Genomic DNA, 18,474 nt, shown 5'->3' with positions numbered 1-18,474 from the left:
AGACTAACTAAATTCAAAATTCAAAAATTCAAAATTTTTATTCATTATTATAGGAAACTTCAAATTAAGATAAATTACTTAAAACTAAGTTTACTGCCGCTTCCAAACTGCACTGCAGCATTTTCTACAACAACGTCAACTTCACAATCTGTGTAATTTGTCCCGTATATATTTATTTATTATTTATTGTTTATTTATTTATTTATACAAGTATAAAACGGGCACGTAAGGAACAGACAGTGCGGTCGCCCGCTGGTTTTCAGTCGCTCTGTGACCACGGATCATTGTTACATGATGCGAAACGTCCGAGATAAATTAAAGGTGCTTTACATGCGCATTTACACTTGTTTTATTATTAAATCTATACTAATATTGTAATACTGAAGAGTTTGTCTGTTTGTTTGAACGCGGTAATCTCAGGAACTACTGGTTCGAATTGAAATTTTTTTGCGTCGAATAGACCATTTATCGAGGAAGGCTTAAGGCTATATAACATTACACTGCAACTATAAGAAGCAAAGAAATAATGGAAAATGTGAAAAAGCGGGAAAATTATTCATCCTTGAGGGCTTCAATGATGCCCAAAATAACTTCTTAATCCACGCGGACGAAGTTGCGTGCATAGTTAGTAGCATATATTTTTCCTTTTAAAACGTAGCAGTCTCCGGGATAAAAGCGTGAAAGATGACTAAAAGTTTATCAAGAAAGTGAAATTAACCAACGGTGTTCTTACAAAACGAATCACATAAATTTCCGATTATGTCGCGGAGGGCCCCGTTATGATGCAACAAGCCAATGTCATTTATTATACTGTCTTTTAACACAGCATGCCGTGTTCTGATGAAACAGACACTCTGGTTATGTTCTGCTCGGAGAATTACTCTTAAATTACGTTAGTACTATTAATAATTTTTGGCCTTAAATGTCAAAAGCAGATTTAATAAGCATAATAAGGTATGCAAAAACTGTTAATAGAAGGGGAAGGCTTAGACGATGAACTTTCGAATCGGGCACGTAAGAAAGGTCAGGTCAAGAGTATCCTTAGCCGAGAAGCTTGCATGGAAAGAGATGAGCTCTTACGAGTAAATTACGTTAGTAAGTAAGTGCAAGAGAGTGTGGAGGGAAAGGTCGGAGTGGGAAGACCTAGACGAACGTATCTTGATCAAATTAAGGACGTCCTGGTAAAGGGTCAGGTCAAAAGTACCCGAAACCGCCGAGCTTGTATGAAGAGAGTTATGAATGTGGATGAAGCGAGGGAAGTATGCAGAGATCGTGGCAAGTGGAAAGAGGTAGTCTCGGCCTACCCCTCCGGAAAAGAGGCGTGATTTTATGTATGTATGTATGTAAGTAAGTTAGTATTAATTATTATGAAATGTCAAAAGCTATTGACTAATCAAATATATAAAGAGCGTTAATGGAAGAGGCCTAGACGAGTGTACCTTGATCAAATTGGTACTAAAGGTCAGGTCAAGAGTACCCCAAACCGCCGAGCTTGCATGATGAGAGTTATGAATGAGGATGAAGCGAAGGAAGTATGCAGAGATCGTGGCAAGTGGAATGATGTAGTCTGCCTACCCCTTCGGGAAAAAGGCGTAATTTTATATATATATGTATAGATACAAGTTCCGTGTGGTTTACTGCACTAAAGAATAGGACCGCTCATTAAGCCTAACAGCTAAACTATCAGTATCAGACCTATCAGCCTTAGGAGACTGCTGGCTCTAATTACCCCGCCAGAGATGTAGAAGTGATTATATAGGTATGGATGGATGATATTTATTTTACCTAATTAGGAACATGATTATTTTAGGTGTAAAATGTGAAGCGTGTTTTTGGGTATCAATCTAAGAATCTGTTTGCGAATAATTAAAAAAAAACTTATGGCTTGTTTTTTTTTTTAAATATCATCATAATAAAAAAAGAACATCAACTCTTACGCAACAAAGGAAAACAAACAAAATGTCTGCATTTACATTCGGATCGCATCAACGTTAGAACTGGCTATAAAATTCGAAATAACCTGTCGAGCCAGATATAAAGGACACCGAATTAAATGTCACGTTATCACAGACATGGATCTAGCTAGATACTGTCAGCTTATCAGCATTAAAATGTTATTATTATACTGTTTACATATGTACTTCCAAATCACACTTTAACATTGTGTGCCTTTTCCGACAAACTTTTCACGTTTTTAATATTGTATTTCATAAATTGTTCACGAATTGGTATTCCCGACAATATTTTTTTTATACTACGAAGTATATTCACTTGCGGGGTCTATCTTGGTCTATGTCTGTGCATGTTACAATCTCGTGGTAAGCAGATGGGTGAGCGCTTGCGCCGGTCACGACCTCGTTCGCCATTAGATATGGAAAAGTTTAATTAATTCTTCAATATCGTGCAGGGCACAAGCGGCCCAAGTCAATAAAGCACTCGTGATTAATACCTACAATATTAAGGGTGCTATCTACCGTTTAATATAATGTTAACCCCTGTTTTGATTTAAGGGCTAGGCTTCTCCTGTAAAATTGGTCTTGTAATATAGCCTAAAGCCTTCCTCGATAAATGGTCTATTCAACGCAAAAATATTTTTTTAATTCGAACCAATAGTTCCTGAGATTAGCGCGTTCAAACAAACAAACTCTTCAGCTTTATAATATAAGTAGAGATAGGGGAGAGACAAATATAAGAAGAAAGCTGATTTATAGACTTTTAACGCACTGAACCAAATAGGACAACTTCAAAATAGTATTTAATTTAACAGAACAAATTAGCAGCCGAGGCGGATGTTCTGTGCTCTGTGCGATCCTACAAAAACTGCAATGGATCACGAACGACCAATTATATTTTCTCTTACAATATGGCATGACTTCCCTTTCGCTGTTAGACCGTTGAACCGGTCCAAACATGTGTATAGGTATTATCCATGTCAAATAAATAGAAATACTATGTCAAATCTTACTTCCTAAACTTCGCAATCCCATCATTAAGCCTGATCATTAATCCGAATGTGTATTAAGTAAAAGTTAAATAAATTTATTAAAATTAAACTATAATTAAATACATGTTATGTGCCAATATATTACCTACATATAATAATTAAACATGCGTACAAAAGTACAGCTCAGATTTTTTTTCATACAGTATTATCCAAAAGAACTAGATAATACGGACGAAGTCGCGGGAAAAAGCTAGTATAAATATAACTGGTACATTTATTTTTCATAAACTTCACAAAAAAGAAAAGAGTATTTATCACCTTGTTAACAGGGAATCTTACCCGGGATTCGAACCCACACACAAGAGACACAAGGCGAAAAGCCAGTTTTTCAAACGGCCCTGTGGAAATTTTGACGCAACTAATATTACGTTATAGTCCATTTAGGCGTAGCGGAAAATTGGTGGAGCATTTTTCTCTGCGCGTGCGCTGCCCCCGTTGCAGTGGCCCCGTGATAACGTCGGTTGGTCTGTTGCAACCGATCGCAACAACACTAGGAATGTGGTCGGGCTTGTATTAATAGAAATACGAATAATATAGACAATAGAAATGTCATATTGCACTTGAAACTATAGGAATGATTAGTCTTGCATTGGTCGCCATGTTGTGATATTGCGAAGCTGTCAAATGTGGAGATGCAATTCGTAAACAAAATGTGGTGTGAGGCCACGTTAAACTAGATAGCATATCATATCATAGCTTAATGATAAATAATAAAATAAATAAATATATGCGGAACAAATTACACAGATTGAGTTAGCCTCGAAGTAAGTACGAGACTTGTGTTACGAGATACTAACTCAACGATAGATACTATATTTTATAAAAAATACTTATATAGACAAACATCATGATATAATTAAAATTCACAGGCAACGATAAGTTGATGTCCTATAGCCTAAGGAATCCAAATTTCTGGTCTAGCCTGTCCAATGACTTTTGTTATCTGCGCAGAAGGAGAATCAGATGGCACACACTACATTTTTCGCTGCCAGTTCAGCATGGAAGTATTCATGACCCATCGTTTCATAAAACATCAAACTAATGTACGTATTCCTGAATCGAAGAAGAAGAACCGAACTGAGAATCGTCTGACGTCACATACAGACATATAATCACGTCTTAATCCCTTACGGGGTAGACAGAGCCAACTGTCTCGAAAAGACTGAAAGGCCACGTTTATTTGTAGGTATCATCATTTGACGCCATCATTTCACCAAATTAAGTAACAGCCTCTGGTCAGAAAGTAAAAGTTCATGAAGCGACATTTCGGTGCCTTTATGGAATGTTCAGACAAAGAATGTTGGGTAACCATCAGGATTAGCGGGCGGGTCGTGACCTGCCTCCAACCTTGACATGAGCTGGTTAGAAAGCCGTTGTCCGAGTAGATTTGATAGCAATTGCGAATTTGATAGGTAACGCAATTTTTTTATCAGTGATCACTTAGGTATTTATTTATTACTTATTTTGGTTGGTTGGTTGTGACTGGCGCTGTGTGTTACGGATAAAAAGGTGATGCATCCTCTCCTAAAGGATAAAAGGTATTATATGTCCGTCTTAGTACATACTCCCATGTGTATTAATATTAAGAAAAGTGATTTAGTGTTAAAGTGAACAGGTAATTTATTTTTTAAACAATTATAATTTTGTATACCTACCTGCCTACCAAAATATAAACACTGTGTTTCTATTGAAATTTCTCGTGCCTACATAAAATCAATGGAAAGAACAAAGTAAGTACTAAATGGAGTATTTTTAATTTTGGCAATACTAATTTTGGTAATACCATTTCTAAGCCATGCTATGTAGGTTTTCTTTAGTATATTTCTGAATACATTTTCTGTACTGTACAACACTGTGTACAGTACTCAGTAAAAGTAGCTTAAATTAAAGGCTAGAAACACAATAAAATCTAGCTAACACGCCATTAACCGGCCACTTCACGTGTTCGTGTCAAAAATAACACATTTTCGCATACGATCCTAACGTGGCTGGGTTATGTAAAGTTCATTACCATGACAACGACAGCCGGAGACGGGGAAAGTCGGCGGATGTAACATACGACCGGCGGACGAATCTGATGCCGGACCCTGCCCCCGGGGCCCGATTCTCAATCGATCGAAAAGTATTCGTTCAATTTATAATGAGACTTGACCTTTCATCATTTCGGCGAAAGGTCACATCAAGAGTACCTTTAAATGACGGGTTTGAATAAAACTATTGATAAATATGGATGAAAAAAAAGGAAAAAATATTTATTAAGTAACTTACAAGCGGGTAACAAATTAGTGGTAAAAATGTACAGTGGAAAAAATGAATATACAAGTATAGTGGCAAGTGGAAAGATCACTGTATATTCTCTGACTATGCCTCCGGGATTTAGGAGTGTACCAAAACCAAGAAAATAGATTCCGACTAAACATTATTGGTAGAAGAAAATGTTGGCAACCTGATCTTGGATACCAAAGCCTAACTATAACGATTAAAAGTTAAACTAAGAACGTGCAGAGATGAAAGAAAAATAGCACTGTAAGAAAGAGTTCAACAATATCCATACAAAAATGAGAGAGATGATAACTCCGAAAAAAACATTCGAAACAATTTCGTGAGCGAACTTTTTCCGATCGCATGATAATCGGGCCCCGGTATGATGACATCTTTTGTCAGTGTCGTAATAAGTGAAATGGTGATAATGTAAGCACTCTGGTATGTGATTTTTGGGTTCTGTAGCCAAATGGACAGACCAGAGAAATACAAACTTCTTACTAGCTTTTGCGTAGGGCTTCGCTCTCGTGAGAATTTTCAGAAAAAAGGTAGCCTAAGACATTACCAAAGGTCTATTCTATATCTGTGATAATTGCGCAAATATCTGTCCGGTTGTTCATTCGTTATATACAAAAATAAGGGATTTGTCCCTTCTCTTCATAAATTTTGTGGATAATTATTACTTTTTAAGAGAGAAAGAAGTGTATTTCCCCTATATAGAAATCTGAATAATAAAGACTGCATATTACCCATACTGATAAATTGGGAGAGTAAGTTTTTTGTTTCTTTTATTCATATTTTTATGGCCCCCCTCCCCCTTCAACTTTTTACTTTTAAACTATTACGACTAATTAGGTGCAAAGAAGTATGATGTAATGTGTTTTAGGTATCTTAATGAACAGACAAACAAAATTATCACAACACGATTTTTACCATCACACTGTAGCCTCCACAATGATTTTATCAAGCTTTCCTCTGCATTGTTAGATGACGTAAGGTCGTACGAGCTCGGGTGCGCAGGCGCAGCTGCGAGCTTTAAAAGCGAAAGTGAAGGTCGAATGAAGACGAGTGGACGCGACATGGCCGCCGGCCGGACAGGGCTTACAAAAGTTTATGCAAAGCCGCAGAATCCATACTAATAAATGTCTGTTAATCTGTCTGTTACGCTTTTGATTATTTCCAATTCGGGTGAAGTTATGTATGATTTATTATAGTGAATTGGCCGAAGAATAATAGATTCCTTTTTTTTTCTGGAAATTCCGAAAGTTTTGTACTTTCTTTACTTTTTACTGAAGGCCAATAGCCGTAGCTGTATCATGGTATCCATGGGAAAGTGATCCTATTCTTTAATACCTGGATCCACACATACACACTTCTTCAACCCAAAGCTGGAATAAATCATTGTTAATAATTGACCTGATTCCTTATAACCGCCTTTTACCACATTCATGGCGAAGAAATGTCCTATTCTAAAGAGTCAGGACCCATACGGCACAAATCAGTAATTAAAAGTGACTAGTCCTATATAATTCCGATTTCTGTAGAAGTGACTGATGTAAGTATTTAGGATTCTGGGATGACTTGAATGTCTCTCCATAACTGCACATGTAATTACATACTTTCTATCGCTATATATATAGGTATATGAGTGATTTATGTAGAAACTTTAGCGCGAAAGATTTGTAGGTACTTAATAGCAATAGTTTGGAATAAACTCTTTTTTTCTATTTATAAATAAAAAAGATAAAAAATTACATGTGACAAGTGTAAATAATACATTTAAATACGCTATTATACAACCTGTCCATGACTGTAAAAACAGATACTTATATAAAAAAAGTTATAGCAAAGTTTGGCTAGTTAGCCGAGAGTAAGCTTATAAATATTTTTACAACATTTTGGTACGAGTTTAAATGGGTTAGGTGGTATTAATAGTAACTTAAAATAAATAATAATTAAAAAAATCTAATTAAAGAAATCGAATAAGTACCTGTCTTCAAACATGATGAACACCGAATTCCGTAAAAAATATTGGAGATGAATAAACCAACAAATGGTAATAAAATTTTATAAGAAACTATTATACAAACCGCAAAATCTAGTCATAAACTTTTGGCATATAGAAATTGGTGTCATAATGTCGACGCTATTTTCTAGCTGCTGATATTTGCCTAGAGTTATCTAAGAGCTGACTTGAGGTCAAATGACGAAACATTATGTCTTGAACTAAGAAAGATTTAGGTTTTTCGACGAAAAGAAACCGTGTTTATTTTATTATTTATTCCAAATAAGCAGTTACAAACTGCTTAATAACTATATATTTTCCTCTCTGAAAAAGAGATGTGATTTCTTTTTTGTTTGTATAATATGGCTAACTGTGTTTTTTAGGAATATGTAACAGTGCTAAGGGAGTAAAAAATAATATTTTTTGTGCGTGTGATGATGAGATAGGGAGAAGAAGTTCTTACCCAATTTCGTTGTTACATTATTTCTTACACGTACATATGTGTAAGAAATATTTAACGAAAATTGGTAATTTAGTGAAGGGGTAACAAAGAAGAGTATCTTCAAACTAAATTTTATATGTTTGTATGAGTACCTATCTCTAAATCCTTCATAAGCTCAACTTAGAATTCAGGAAATAATTATAAAATAGATTAAGTGCTTTATATTCTGTGAGAGCATAGATTATTCAAGAACAGACGCGACAGAAATGAAACAACATATTCATTGCGCCCATAATCGACTTTCTTATTCACGCATTCCGTTATACGTTACGAAAATCTGTATCATGGAGAAATGGCCACGCACGATTAGTATTCTAAATCGGAACACAGATGGCGTAACAGCCGACGAAACGTTATTTATTGGTCGGAAAGTGAAACAATGCCGCGAATATTACATACACACATACATACATATGATCACGTCTATATCCCTAGCGGGGTAGACAGAGCCACCAGTCTTGAAAAGACTGATAGGCCACGTTTAGCTGTTTGGCTTAGTGATAGAATTGAGATTCAAATAGTGACAGGTTGCTAGCCCATCGCCAAAAAGAGGAATCCCAAGTTTATAAGCCCATCCCTTAGTCGCCTTTTACGACATCCGTGGGAAAGAGATGGAGTGGTCCTATTCTTTTTTGTGATGGTGCCGGGAACCACACGGCACAATATAACGGCCGCGAATATTATTAGTCAAGTTTGTGAAAAAACATGTTGTATTTTTACAAAAATGTTTAAACATAAAATCCTCACGGATTTTAGATCGTATAAATTGATATATCTAATAATATTTAAAATGTTATATATTTTTTCAATAACTAAGGTCACCACTACGCACTAAATTATATGATAAAAAGTTATTAAATAACCCGTTCATTCAATAAAAATAAAATAAAATGATTTGTAAAGAATGTCTCCCCAATTTGTACCCGACTCAAAGTATTTAACATTACTCACTTACGATTTCGTAACAAAAATCACCGTCACGAATGTGTAGTGTAAAACTTGCTTTAATTACGAAATTTAACTAATTTGAAACATCGTTAAAATATCATTTAAACTGACATAAATTATAACAATGAACAATGAGTTTCGCAGGTTACAGAATGTTGATAATCAACATTTTATGAAAGCAAACTTGATGCATGCGTCTGTGTCGCTTCCTCAGTTATTGTTATTTTATAAATATACCTACTTAAATAACCTGTTTCTTTCTCTGTACTCCACACTATATTTATGCAAAAGTTCATGAAGATCGGTTTAGTGGTTTTACTTAAAAGATACGTTCATATTTATAATATTAATATGGATAGTTATTAAATTTTAATGGAAATAAAATGAAATCCTTGTGCAAAAATTATGTTATTAATACCTAAGTAGCTGCCAATATTTGTTACATAGGTACAATGTTTATAAAAAGATTGTGAAATTTTAATATTGTTAAAAGTTTTAATGTCATGAAACTGATTAATAATTGTGAAATTTTAATATGAAAGCGTGCCTCTTCAGTAATCCTTTTAGCAAATAGTTGAAGCACGTTATATAATAATAACTTCGCAAGATCTTTGCAATGCTAAAATGAAAAAAAAAACCCACACAAAAATGCAGTTTAGTAGTTCTTAATAAACTGATTAATCCTACTACTATTATAAAGGCGAAAGTTTGTATGGATGTATGGATGTTTGTTACTCTTTCACGCAAAAACTACTGAACCGATTACCATGAAATTTGGTATGTAGGTAGCTGAAGACCCAGAATAACACATAGGCTACTTTTTATCCCAGAGTTCCCGCGGGATTGATAGGGTTTCCATGCGGACGAAGTCGCGGGCGGCCTCTAGTAGTAAATAATTCTGTATGTCGTTTCGAAGACATCATAATTATTTTTTCTTTTCTTTGTTTTGACAAAACTTCTTCATGAGCATATGTTTGGATTCCTGACAAAAAATCCACATCATAAATTGTTTAAAGTTAAAAAAAAACACACGAAACAAATTGCATACTTAGGTTTTTTATATCAAACCCCCTCTTTCTTCTTGTGTATCTTGTTTATGGTCACAAAAGTACCCAGAATACACCGAGCGTGTTATCGCAAATAAATCGTTGGTTAAAAATAAAGAAACATGATCATACCGGTTAAAAAATGACAGAATTCCTGAGTTAAGGTTTTAGCGAGGGCCGTCCAACCTGTGTGCGAGGGCAATGTACGACCATCGACAAAATACACAAATTTTCATTCTACATTCGAATTCGGAACATTTTTTGTTGCCAACATCAATCAAGGATTAAAAATATCGACAGATTAAATTTAAATTCGATACTTTTATTGACGCAGGTTCTTTATTTAGAGAATCGGCCCATAAATGGGCCCCTTAACTATACCAAGATAAAATGAACGTTAAATGTGTGAACGTGGCCCTATAGTTCCAGCAAAGTACAAATTTTTGTTACAAATTAAACTTATCTTAATCATACAGTCATTTCACCCGCCACGAAGAAGTGAGATAGGCTTATTAATTATTTTCAATCCTAACTTGATACTTATTCTAAAAACCATAAAGTATGTACTTACTAGATATTTAGTTACGCACGAGCTATATACGCTTGAACTATGAAAAAAACGCATTCTTTTCCATTGTTTAAAGTAAATCAAGGTTTTCATCGAATGACTTACTAAGCTAATGGCATTTTCGTGATGCACATATCTATAATGTTATTTGCATTCCAATTTAAATGTCAAACCACATCCTTATGATCGGAATATGTCATTAAAACCAGTGAACTATTGTAATGATGCGATTCTTGTGACAAAATAAAAAGCTAATGATACTCGTACTTACCTAAAAGGAAATATGTAGTACTATTAATAATTCGGTGGTAATAGATAAAATTATTTAATAAGCAAAAAACAAATTGAATGCCACAAACATATTTTGTATTATTTTATTATTATTGTCACGTAAAGATTTTCTCTCAGATTAAAAAAAATATCCGAAAATAGTAGAAGTTAATATGATAATAATATTTTTTTTTAAATATAATGTCGTTTCCGCACGTTAGGTACACAAAGGTATTTTCTAAATGTATTTTTTTAAACATTACCTAAAACAAATTTTTGGAACACTTAGGTATATAGAAAGGTTAATCCTGCGCATACATAATTTTTGCTCTAATTCTCTTATAAACTTTGGATTCTTCTTTTAGGCGATGAGCTAGCAACCTGCCAATATTTGATTCACAATTCTATCAATAAGCCAAACAGCTGAACGTGGCATATGAGTCTTTTCAAGACTGTTGGCTATGTGATTATATGTATGTATGTATGTATGTCTATTTCTGATGAATATATTGATATAAGATAAGTACAATTCGTACAATAGTAAAATGAGAGGCGCCATGTGACTTTGTTATGTAGGTAGGCGCGTCCGTTTTAATGGCGTAATACAAGAGAGAGCTTTCCAACTGATGCTTCACGTATTACTTCATTGGGTGTCCATTGAATTATAATGTTAACCGTGCATACACAAAATTGCCTTAAAAAACACCACGTTTTCCTTAAAGACCTGAATTTGGGAAGAATAATATCTAGAATAACAATCAAATAACCGTAATATACTTACGGTTATTTGATCAGAATAGCGTATGGACAATGCTTATTTCAATTAAGAATTATTATACATTCAGTCAGAAAAGTATCGGGAATGGATTATTTATTTATGGTTCCAAATTCAAATTTTTGTTTTTTTTGTTGTTGTTAGATTGGCACAACTGTTTTCCATTTTGGCGCGGAGTTTGAGTTGCATCTGTTGTTTACATTAAATACAGTGCTATTTTTAGTTATATCATATCTAGTGTGTATTGCTAATTTCATAATGGTTAAAAACATCGAACAAAGAGTTTGTCTTAAATTTTGCATTGCCAATGGAATATCGTGTTCGGAGTCACTGAAAATGTTACAGAAGCCTTACGGTGAATCGACTTTATCAAAAACTCGTGCTTATGAGTGGTACAAAGCGTTCAAAAGCGGTCGAGATGTGGTGGAAGATTTGCCTCGCTCTGGTAGGCCATCAACGTCTGCAACTGAAGTTAACATCGCAAAAGTGAAGGAAATAGTGACTGAAAATCCTCATTCAACTTTGAGAGAGATAGCCACCGAACTTTCTGTATCTCACGAGTCGATCCGTACCATTTTAACTAATAATTTGGGTATGAAACATGTTGCCGCTCGGCTAGTCCCAAAAGACCTGAATTTTTTTCAAAAACTCAATCGCATGAGAGTCACTGAGGACATGCTAGAACGAGTCAATTCCGACCCAACATTCATGAAACGCATTGTTACTGGTGACGAGACGTGGGTTTACGAGTTTGACATGCAAACTAGTCAACAAGCTTCGGAGTGGCGCCTTCCAACTGAACCGAAACCGAAAAAACCACGCCAAAGTCGTTCAAAAGTCAAAGTCATGTTGACTGTTTTCTTTGACTATCGCGGTGTTGTGCACTCGGAATTCTTGCCGGAAGGTCAAACGGTAAATAAGGAATATTATTTGAGTGTTATGCGGCGTTTAAGAGAGCAAATCCGACGAAAAAGGCCAGATTTGTGGAAAGAAAATTCTTGGATTTTGCACCATGATAATGCACCTTCGCACAAGGCCATCATTGTGAACGAATTTTTAACCAAACACTCAACAAATACCATCGAGCAACCACCATATTCACCAGATATGGCTCCAGCCGACTTTTTTTTTTTTCCTAAACTCAAATTACCACTTCGTGGCACCCGTTTTCAATCGGTAGAAGACATAAAAGAGAATTCGCGGCGAGAACTGACCTCAATTCCGGAAACAGCGTTTAAAAAATGTTTTGATGATTGGATTATTCGTTGGCGTAAGTGTATCGTTTCTAAAGGAGCATATTTTGAAGGTGATAAAATAAATTTGGATGAATAACAAACAGTTTGTGTATTATTGATCTTTTCCCGCTACTTTCTTGACAGAGTAGTAGAAATATTTATATATATAGAAAATATTATTTTTGCGAGCATATTCATACCTTTGTGTTTTATATTTATTATTATAAATACATATTGTCTACAATAGAACAGTTGTCATCGTAAAGTGAAAATCTATTAAATGCTTATCACCACAGAATGACAGTGTGGTCGAGCAAAATACTATCTTTTCACAGCAAACGTCATGTGTTTCAAAATTAATGTTTTCTCTAACAAATTGACTAGGAGTCGTGAAAATATAAGAAAATCTGCGGTCAAAATGTTATTTTGTTTGTCTAATTTTACGTTATTCCATATCGAGCAGACAGTGCCAAATAGTCACAAGATTCGTAGACCACATTTAAATAAATCCTACTAATATTATAAATGCGAAAGTTTGTATGTCGGGATGTCAGTTTGTTACTCTTTCCCGCAAAAACTACTGAACCGATAACTATTAAATTTGGTATGTAGGTACCTGAAGACCCAGAATAACATATAGGCCACTTTTTATCCCGGAGTTCCCGCGGGATTGATAGGGTTTCCATGCAGACGAAGTCGCGGGTGGCCTAGTTGAATATATGTTAAATAAATTGAATTGTAGTGGTAGTAACTGGGTGACAGATTACCATTCCATCGCCTCAAAGAAGAACAATACACTTGAAGTAATTTACTTGCATAGTCCATCAGCATAAAATAGAATTCCAAGTTTATAAGCTAATTCCTTTTAACAACCCGCGGGGCAAGCAACATATGTATGTAGTTAATACACGCTATATTTTTCTTCGCTAGAAGATCAACTTGTTATTAACGCGGGCGACAAAGACAATATAAACCTTAAACTACAGAACCTATTGTTATTATAGCTTGATATTTTTAAATCTGCGCTGAAAGAAAAGCAGCTCTAACACTAATTTCTTCAGTAACAGCAGACCAGTTTGTAATATGTTATACATACATACATACATACATATGGTCACGTCTATATCCCTTGCGGGGTAGACAGAGCCAACAGTCTTGAAAAGACTGAATGGCTACGTTCAGCTATTTGGCTTAATCATAGAATTGAGATTTAAGTTATAATAGAGAGACAGGTTGCTCGCCCATCGCCTAAAAGAGGAATCCTAAGTTTATAAGCCTATCCCTTAGTCACCTATTACGACATCCATGGGAAAGAGATGGAGTGGTCCTATTCTTTTTTGTAATGGTGCCGGGAACCACACGGCACATATGTAATGACATATGTTATCTTATTTTTAATTTCAATTTGCGCAATCGGAGAGGCACGTCTCTTTTTACTATGCTACAGATTAGCTCAGAGGGTAACAGGAACAATAAATTGCAAATCCGTTATCTTGATTTTTTCAATCCTTAAAAAAAGCAGCTGGTTAACGTTTTATTTAATTTTTCAGATCAAAATAAAGGCGAGCAGGAACAATGAGAGCTTAGCGAGCAACTCGTGCATATTTTAAAAGCATTACACCGCCTTCATTGAGACACATTTGCCCTATTTCGTGACGTCGGCGCGGTTGAGCAATGAAAACAACATTTCCTTATGACAGATCAAATTTTAGATCGCTATTAGCTGAATATTTTAGAAGAAGGTTCCCGGCAGTGCCGTGTGGTTCCCGGCTCTATTCTATTTAATAATAATAATAACTAATTCTATCATAAAGCTAAATAGCTGAACGTGGCCATTCAGGCTTTTCAAGACTGTTGGCTCTGTCTACCGCAATCTATAAGCAAAGGGTTATAAGTAGACGAGATCATATGTATGAATGAAGTCTCCGTAAAACTTAGGGGACACTAGATACTGAACTATGTATGTATATTGGCGGAGGGTGCAATTGGGAACAAACCAAGATGAAAAAAGTCTCTTTGTTAAAATTTATTTTGTTACTGCTTTAGGTACTAACAGATAATACTTTTGGCGTTATGTTCAACAGTTGCATATAAATATTGCTAAGAAATATTTTTGTAAAATTAATATAAAATGAAAATTCTTCACGAGACCTACAGAAACAAATTTTGATGGTTTTATCGAAATAACTGAACGTGAAATCAAATTTTTAAAACGATAAAAAGATTAGATAAGTGTTTGTGTTAGTGTTAACAGTCACTCAAGTCCTGTCAAGACTTTTTCATATTATTTTCATGTTCATGGCTAAATTAATAAGATATCTCCATAAACCAACAGTTATGATTTAATCGTATAATAATCGATCCATAAAATCATTTATTATTATTTAACATTACCTGTATAATGTCATGTACTATGTTTATTACGTAAATTAGTAAATAGTTTCTTAGGTAATTCGATGAAAGTTAAGTCAAGTTCGCTAGTATAGATACCTCTCTCATCATAGCCACTGCTGAATCATCTTAGATTCAAAGCTCAGGAACTGCTAAAGTTATAACCAAATTTACACTATTTAATATAAGAAAAAATTATAAAAATTGGATACTTTCTTGACGCCGAGCTTAAAGCATTTATGATGCACACGTTTGAGTTACTGGTAATAAACACACTGTAAGTTAAACATACGGCAAGATTTTTTTATACGATATATTAAATAAAAATAATATAAGAAAATTAACTTTATGGATATTATTTCCTTAAATGATAACTCGTAAAATCTGACACAAGGATCAAAGAAGTATCCAAGAAGAAAATCTCAGGCTTCATATGTAACTTTAAAAAAAATATGTTTACTATCATACGTTACTTTCAAAAATATATGTAAACCATAAATTAATCACACTCACAATATAATTTAAGCCTGAAAACCATATTAAAATTTGATTTAAAAACTTTGACCAGTTGTCAAAGTTGGCCTTCTTTTTTTCTTTTTTTTTGTTGCATTCGCAACCCGATCTTTTTAAATCGTGGAACACAAGACCGCAGCTATAAACCTCAAACGTCAAAGTCATTATTTTTTTAATCTGTTCCATAATTAAAAATCGAAAACTAAAAAGAAATAAATACTCACAGTGCAATCCTTCCGATCATGGTGGCAACTATGCGATGCGTCGCGGCGAATCTGCCCTTACTCGGGCCTGCGATCTACTGCAATGTTTTCAGCGCCTTTCCCAAACTAAAGTTGCGACAGAGAAGCTTAACTGGGAAGCTGCATCGCACATTTATATGCAACTTTAATGTCAGAGAGTAATTTAAATGCTATGCCAATAGCGACCTTTCGAACTGAGTTGCGTAAGCGACGGGTGTGAGAAAGGCGAGTGGGGGTTCGGGGCACGGGCCAGGGTAGACCGCGGACGCGCGGCGGTTCGTCGACTAACCTCGCCGGCGCACGCGCACCTCTTACTTATAGGCGCGCGCCCACCAGTGCCGTGCTGACAGTACCCGGCCAGAAACCACCATCACACCCTTGCGTTTACATCCGAAACTTGTTTTGAAAAATGGTTCTTTGTATTTTTTTTATCGGTGAAGTAATTGTGCCATCAATTATCGGAAAAAAAAATAATTCAAAATGAAGAGCCTTTTCGATTTGATTCGGTTTCGAAGATATACATACATACATACATACATAAAATCACGCCTCTTTCCCGGAGGGGTAGGCAGAGACTACCTCTTTCCACTTGCCACTTTCGAAGATATACCAATAAAAAAACACAGATTCTTTTAAAAACTTGATGTTCTTGGCTCTGTCTACCCCGCAAGGGATATAGTCGTGATTATATGTATGATATTACAATCCAGACTATGCTTAGGTATACAGGAAAGTCTTTAAAACACGATCACATAGTATGTTATAACTACTAAATTAGATTAAATTCTATAATTATTAATTTAAACTTATAGGTACTTCACAATAGTCAAGTAAATCCATGGAACAATGTTTGTAACAATTCGTACAAATCTCACATAGAAAAGATTTCAACGCGTCTTCCACACACATCAATAACATTACCATTCAATCTTTTTATTATAATTCTGTGGGCTCTGTCTACCCCGCAAGGGATATTGCCGTGACTACATGTACACATACATTACATATAGTCACATCTATACCGCTTGCGGGGTAGTCAGATACAACAGTCTTGACGACTGAATTGCCACGTTCAGCTATTTGGCTTAACGATAGAATTGAGATTCAAATAGTGACAGGTTGCTAGCCCATCGCCCAAAAAAGAATCTCAAGTTTGTAAACATATCACTTAGTCGCCTTTTAAGACAACCATGGGTAAGAGATGGAGTGGTCCTATTCTTTTTTGTATTGATGCCGGGAACCACACGGCACTACGTCACATCTCACACGATTAACCATAAAGTTGGTGGGTTTTGGTGGTATAAAGTCACTGAACACCATGGGTCAGCTGATAAGTAGGTATACCACAACACGCACATATCACATTCATATTATTGGCATGAATAATGAATTGGCATGTTATATGCTTACCGTGACACAGACTCAAGCAATTGCACTGCTAGTTTTCTGATTTAAGTTATCTATAGATTGTAATTTCAATTTAAATAAGTCAAAATGGCACGCACGCATATAAAATCACTTGAAACAATCAAATTTAAATTAATTGAAGCCATTAAAATAAAATAGGTAGGTACTGTAATAAATAAAACGACAACAAACAAACATCACGCTGCAACTATTAGGAGCGAAGAAATAATGAAAAATGTGAAAAAAAGGGAAGGGAGGGATATGCTTATATACTTGGAATTCTTCTTTAAAGCCACGGGTTAGCAAACTGTCACTTTCAATGAATCTCTATTCTATCAGTAAGCCGAATGTGGCCTATCAGTATTTTCAAGACTGTTGGCTGTCTACCCCGAAAGGGATATGGACGATTATATGTATATTTGTATGTATATAAGAACGAATTTAGAAAAACAACATAAGTGATTTGACATATTGAAAATGATATATATTTTTTTAACCTCAAATCCCTATAACAATAAGCAAAATATATAATTAAGTATCTATTATGGTTTATATAAGATCCCTATGTGCCTCGTTACATTAGTGAAGGCGCCGGAGACACGGTAGGACGCTCATGTAAGAATGGCTTAATGATGGAAATTTTTGAAATTCAAATAGTCACAAGTTGGTAGTACATCGCCTACAAGGTGAATCCCAAGTTTATTAGTTATCCCGTTAGTCGCCTTTTACGACATCCATGGGAAAGATATGGAGTGGTCCTATTCATGTCTTTTATTGGTGCCGGGAACCACACGGCATAAGATGATGGCACAAATGATTTCGTCTTATTTATTTTTTTTGTTATCACGTTTCAACTTCTAAGCTTTTATTGTAGAAAAAATGGAGTTGTCCCTTTCTAAAGTGCGAGGAACCACACGACAAATAAATTTGAAATAGGTAGTTCCAGTAATTACCTATTTCAAGTAAAGCCGAAACCGCTAATTATTTTCGTATCGTTTTTTTCTTTTTAGTAATTAATACAGCATTATGCTGTTTTGGTATGTGCATTTATTTCGAATCATTATTAACAAACAGACTATGAAATGCCCAGCACATAAGTTGAACTAAAATGGCGCTCGTGCCTTGTGACACGCCCTGTATATACATACATACGTGATAACATTTACTTTCTGAGATTTCTAGGTACCAAATTTTTGATTATTTATTATTGTCATTATAATTTTTTTAGGCTTTTCTGGAATCTATGGAAATAAATTAAATCCTACCGCAAAATAGGTAAAATCTCCTCTCTATCTCAAAACTTTTA

General features: G+C 35.0%; 1 protein-coding gene across 1 annotated transcript in view; it reads right to left on the bottom strand.

The window, feature by feature from the left end:
* LOC106130626 (mucin-2) overlaps positions 1-16,035 on the bottom strand; it is a 42,087-nt gene extending 26,052 nt beyond the window's left edge. The window contains exon 1 of the mRNA XM_013329520.2: positions 15,744-16,035. Coding sequence (XP_013184974.2) covers positions 15,744-15,763 — 20 coding nt within the window. The 5' untranslated portion in view covers positions 15,764-16,035. The remainder of the gene's footprint in view (positions 1-15,743) is intronic.
* Between the last annotated feature and the right edge of the window lie 2,439 nt (positions 16,036-18,474).

The sequence above is a fragment of the Amyelois transitella genome, chromosome Z, assembly GCF_032362555.1.
Source record: "Amyelois transitella isolate CPQ chromosome Z, ilAmyTran1.1, whole genome shotgun sequence".
Classification (NCBI taxonomy): domain Eukaryota; kingdom Metazoa; phylum Arthropoda; class Insecta; order Lepidoptera; family Pyralidae; genus Amyelois; species Amyelois transitella.
The sequence above is the reverse complement of the archived record's forward strand: the minus strand, read 5'-3'. Positions and strand labels throughout refer to the sequence as shown.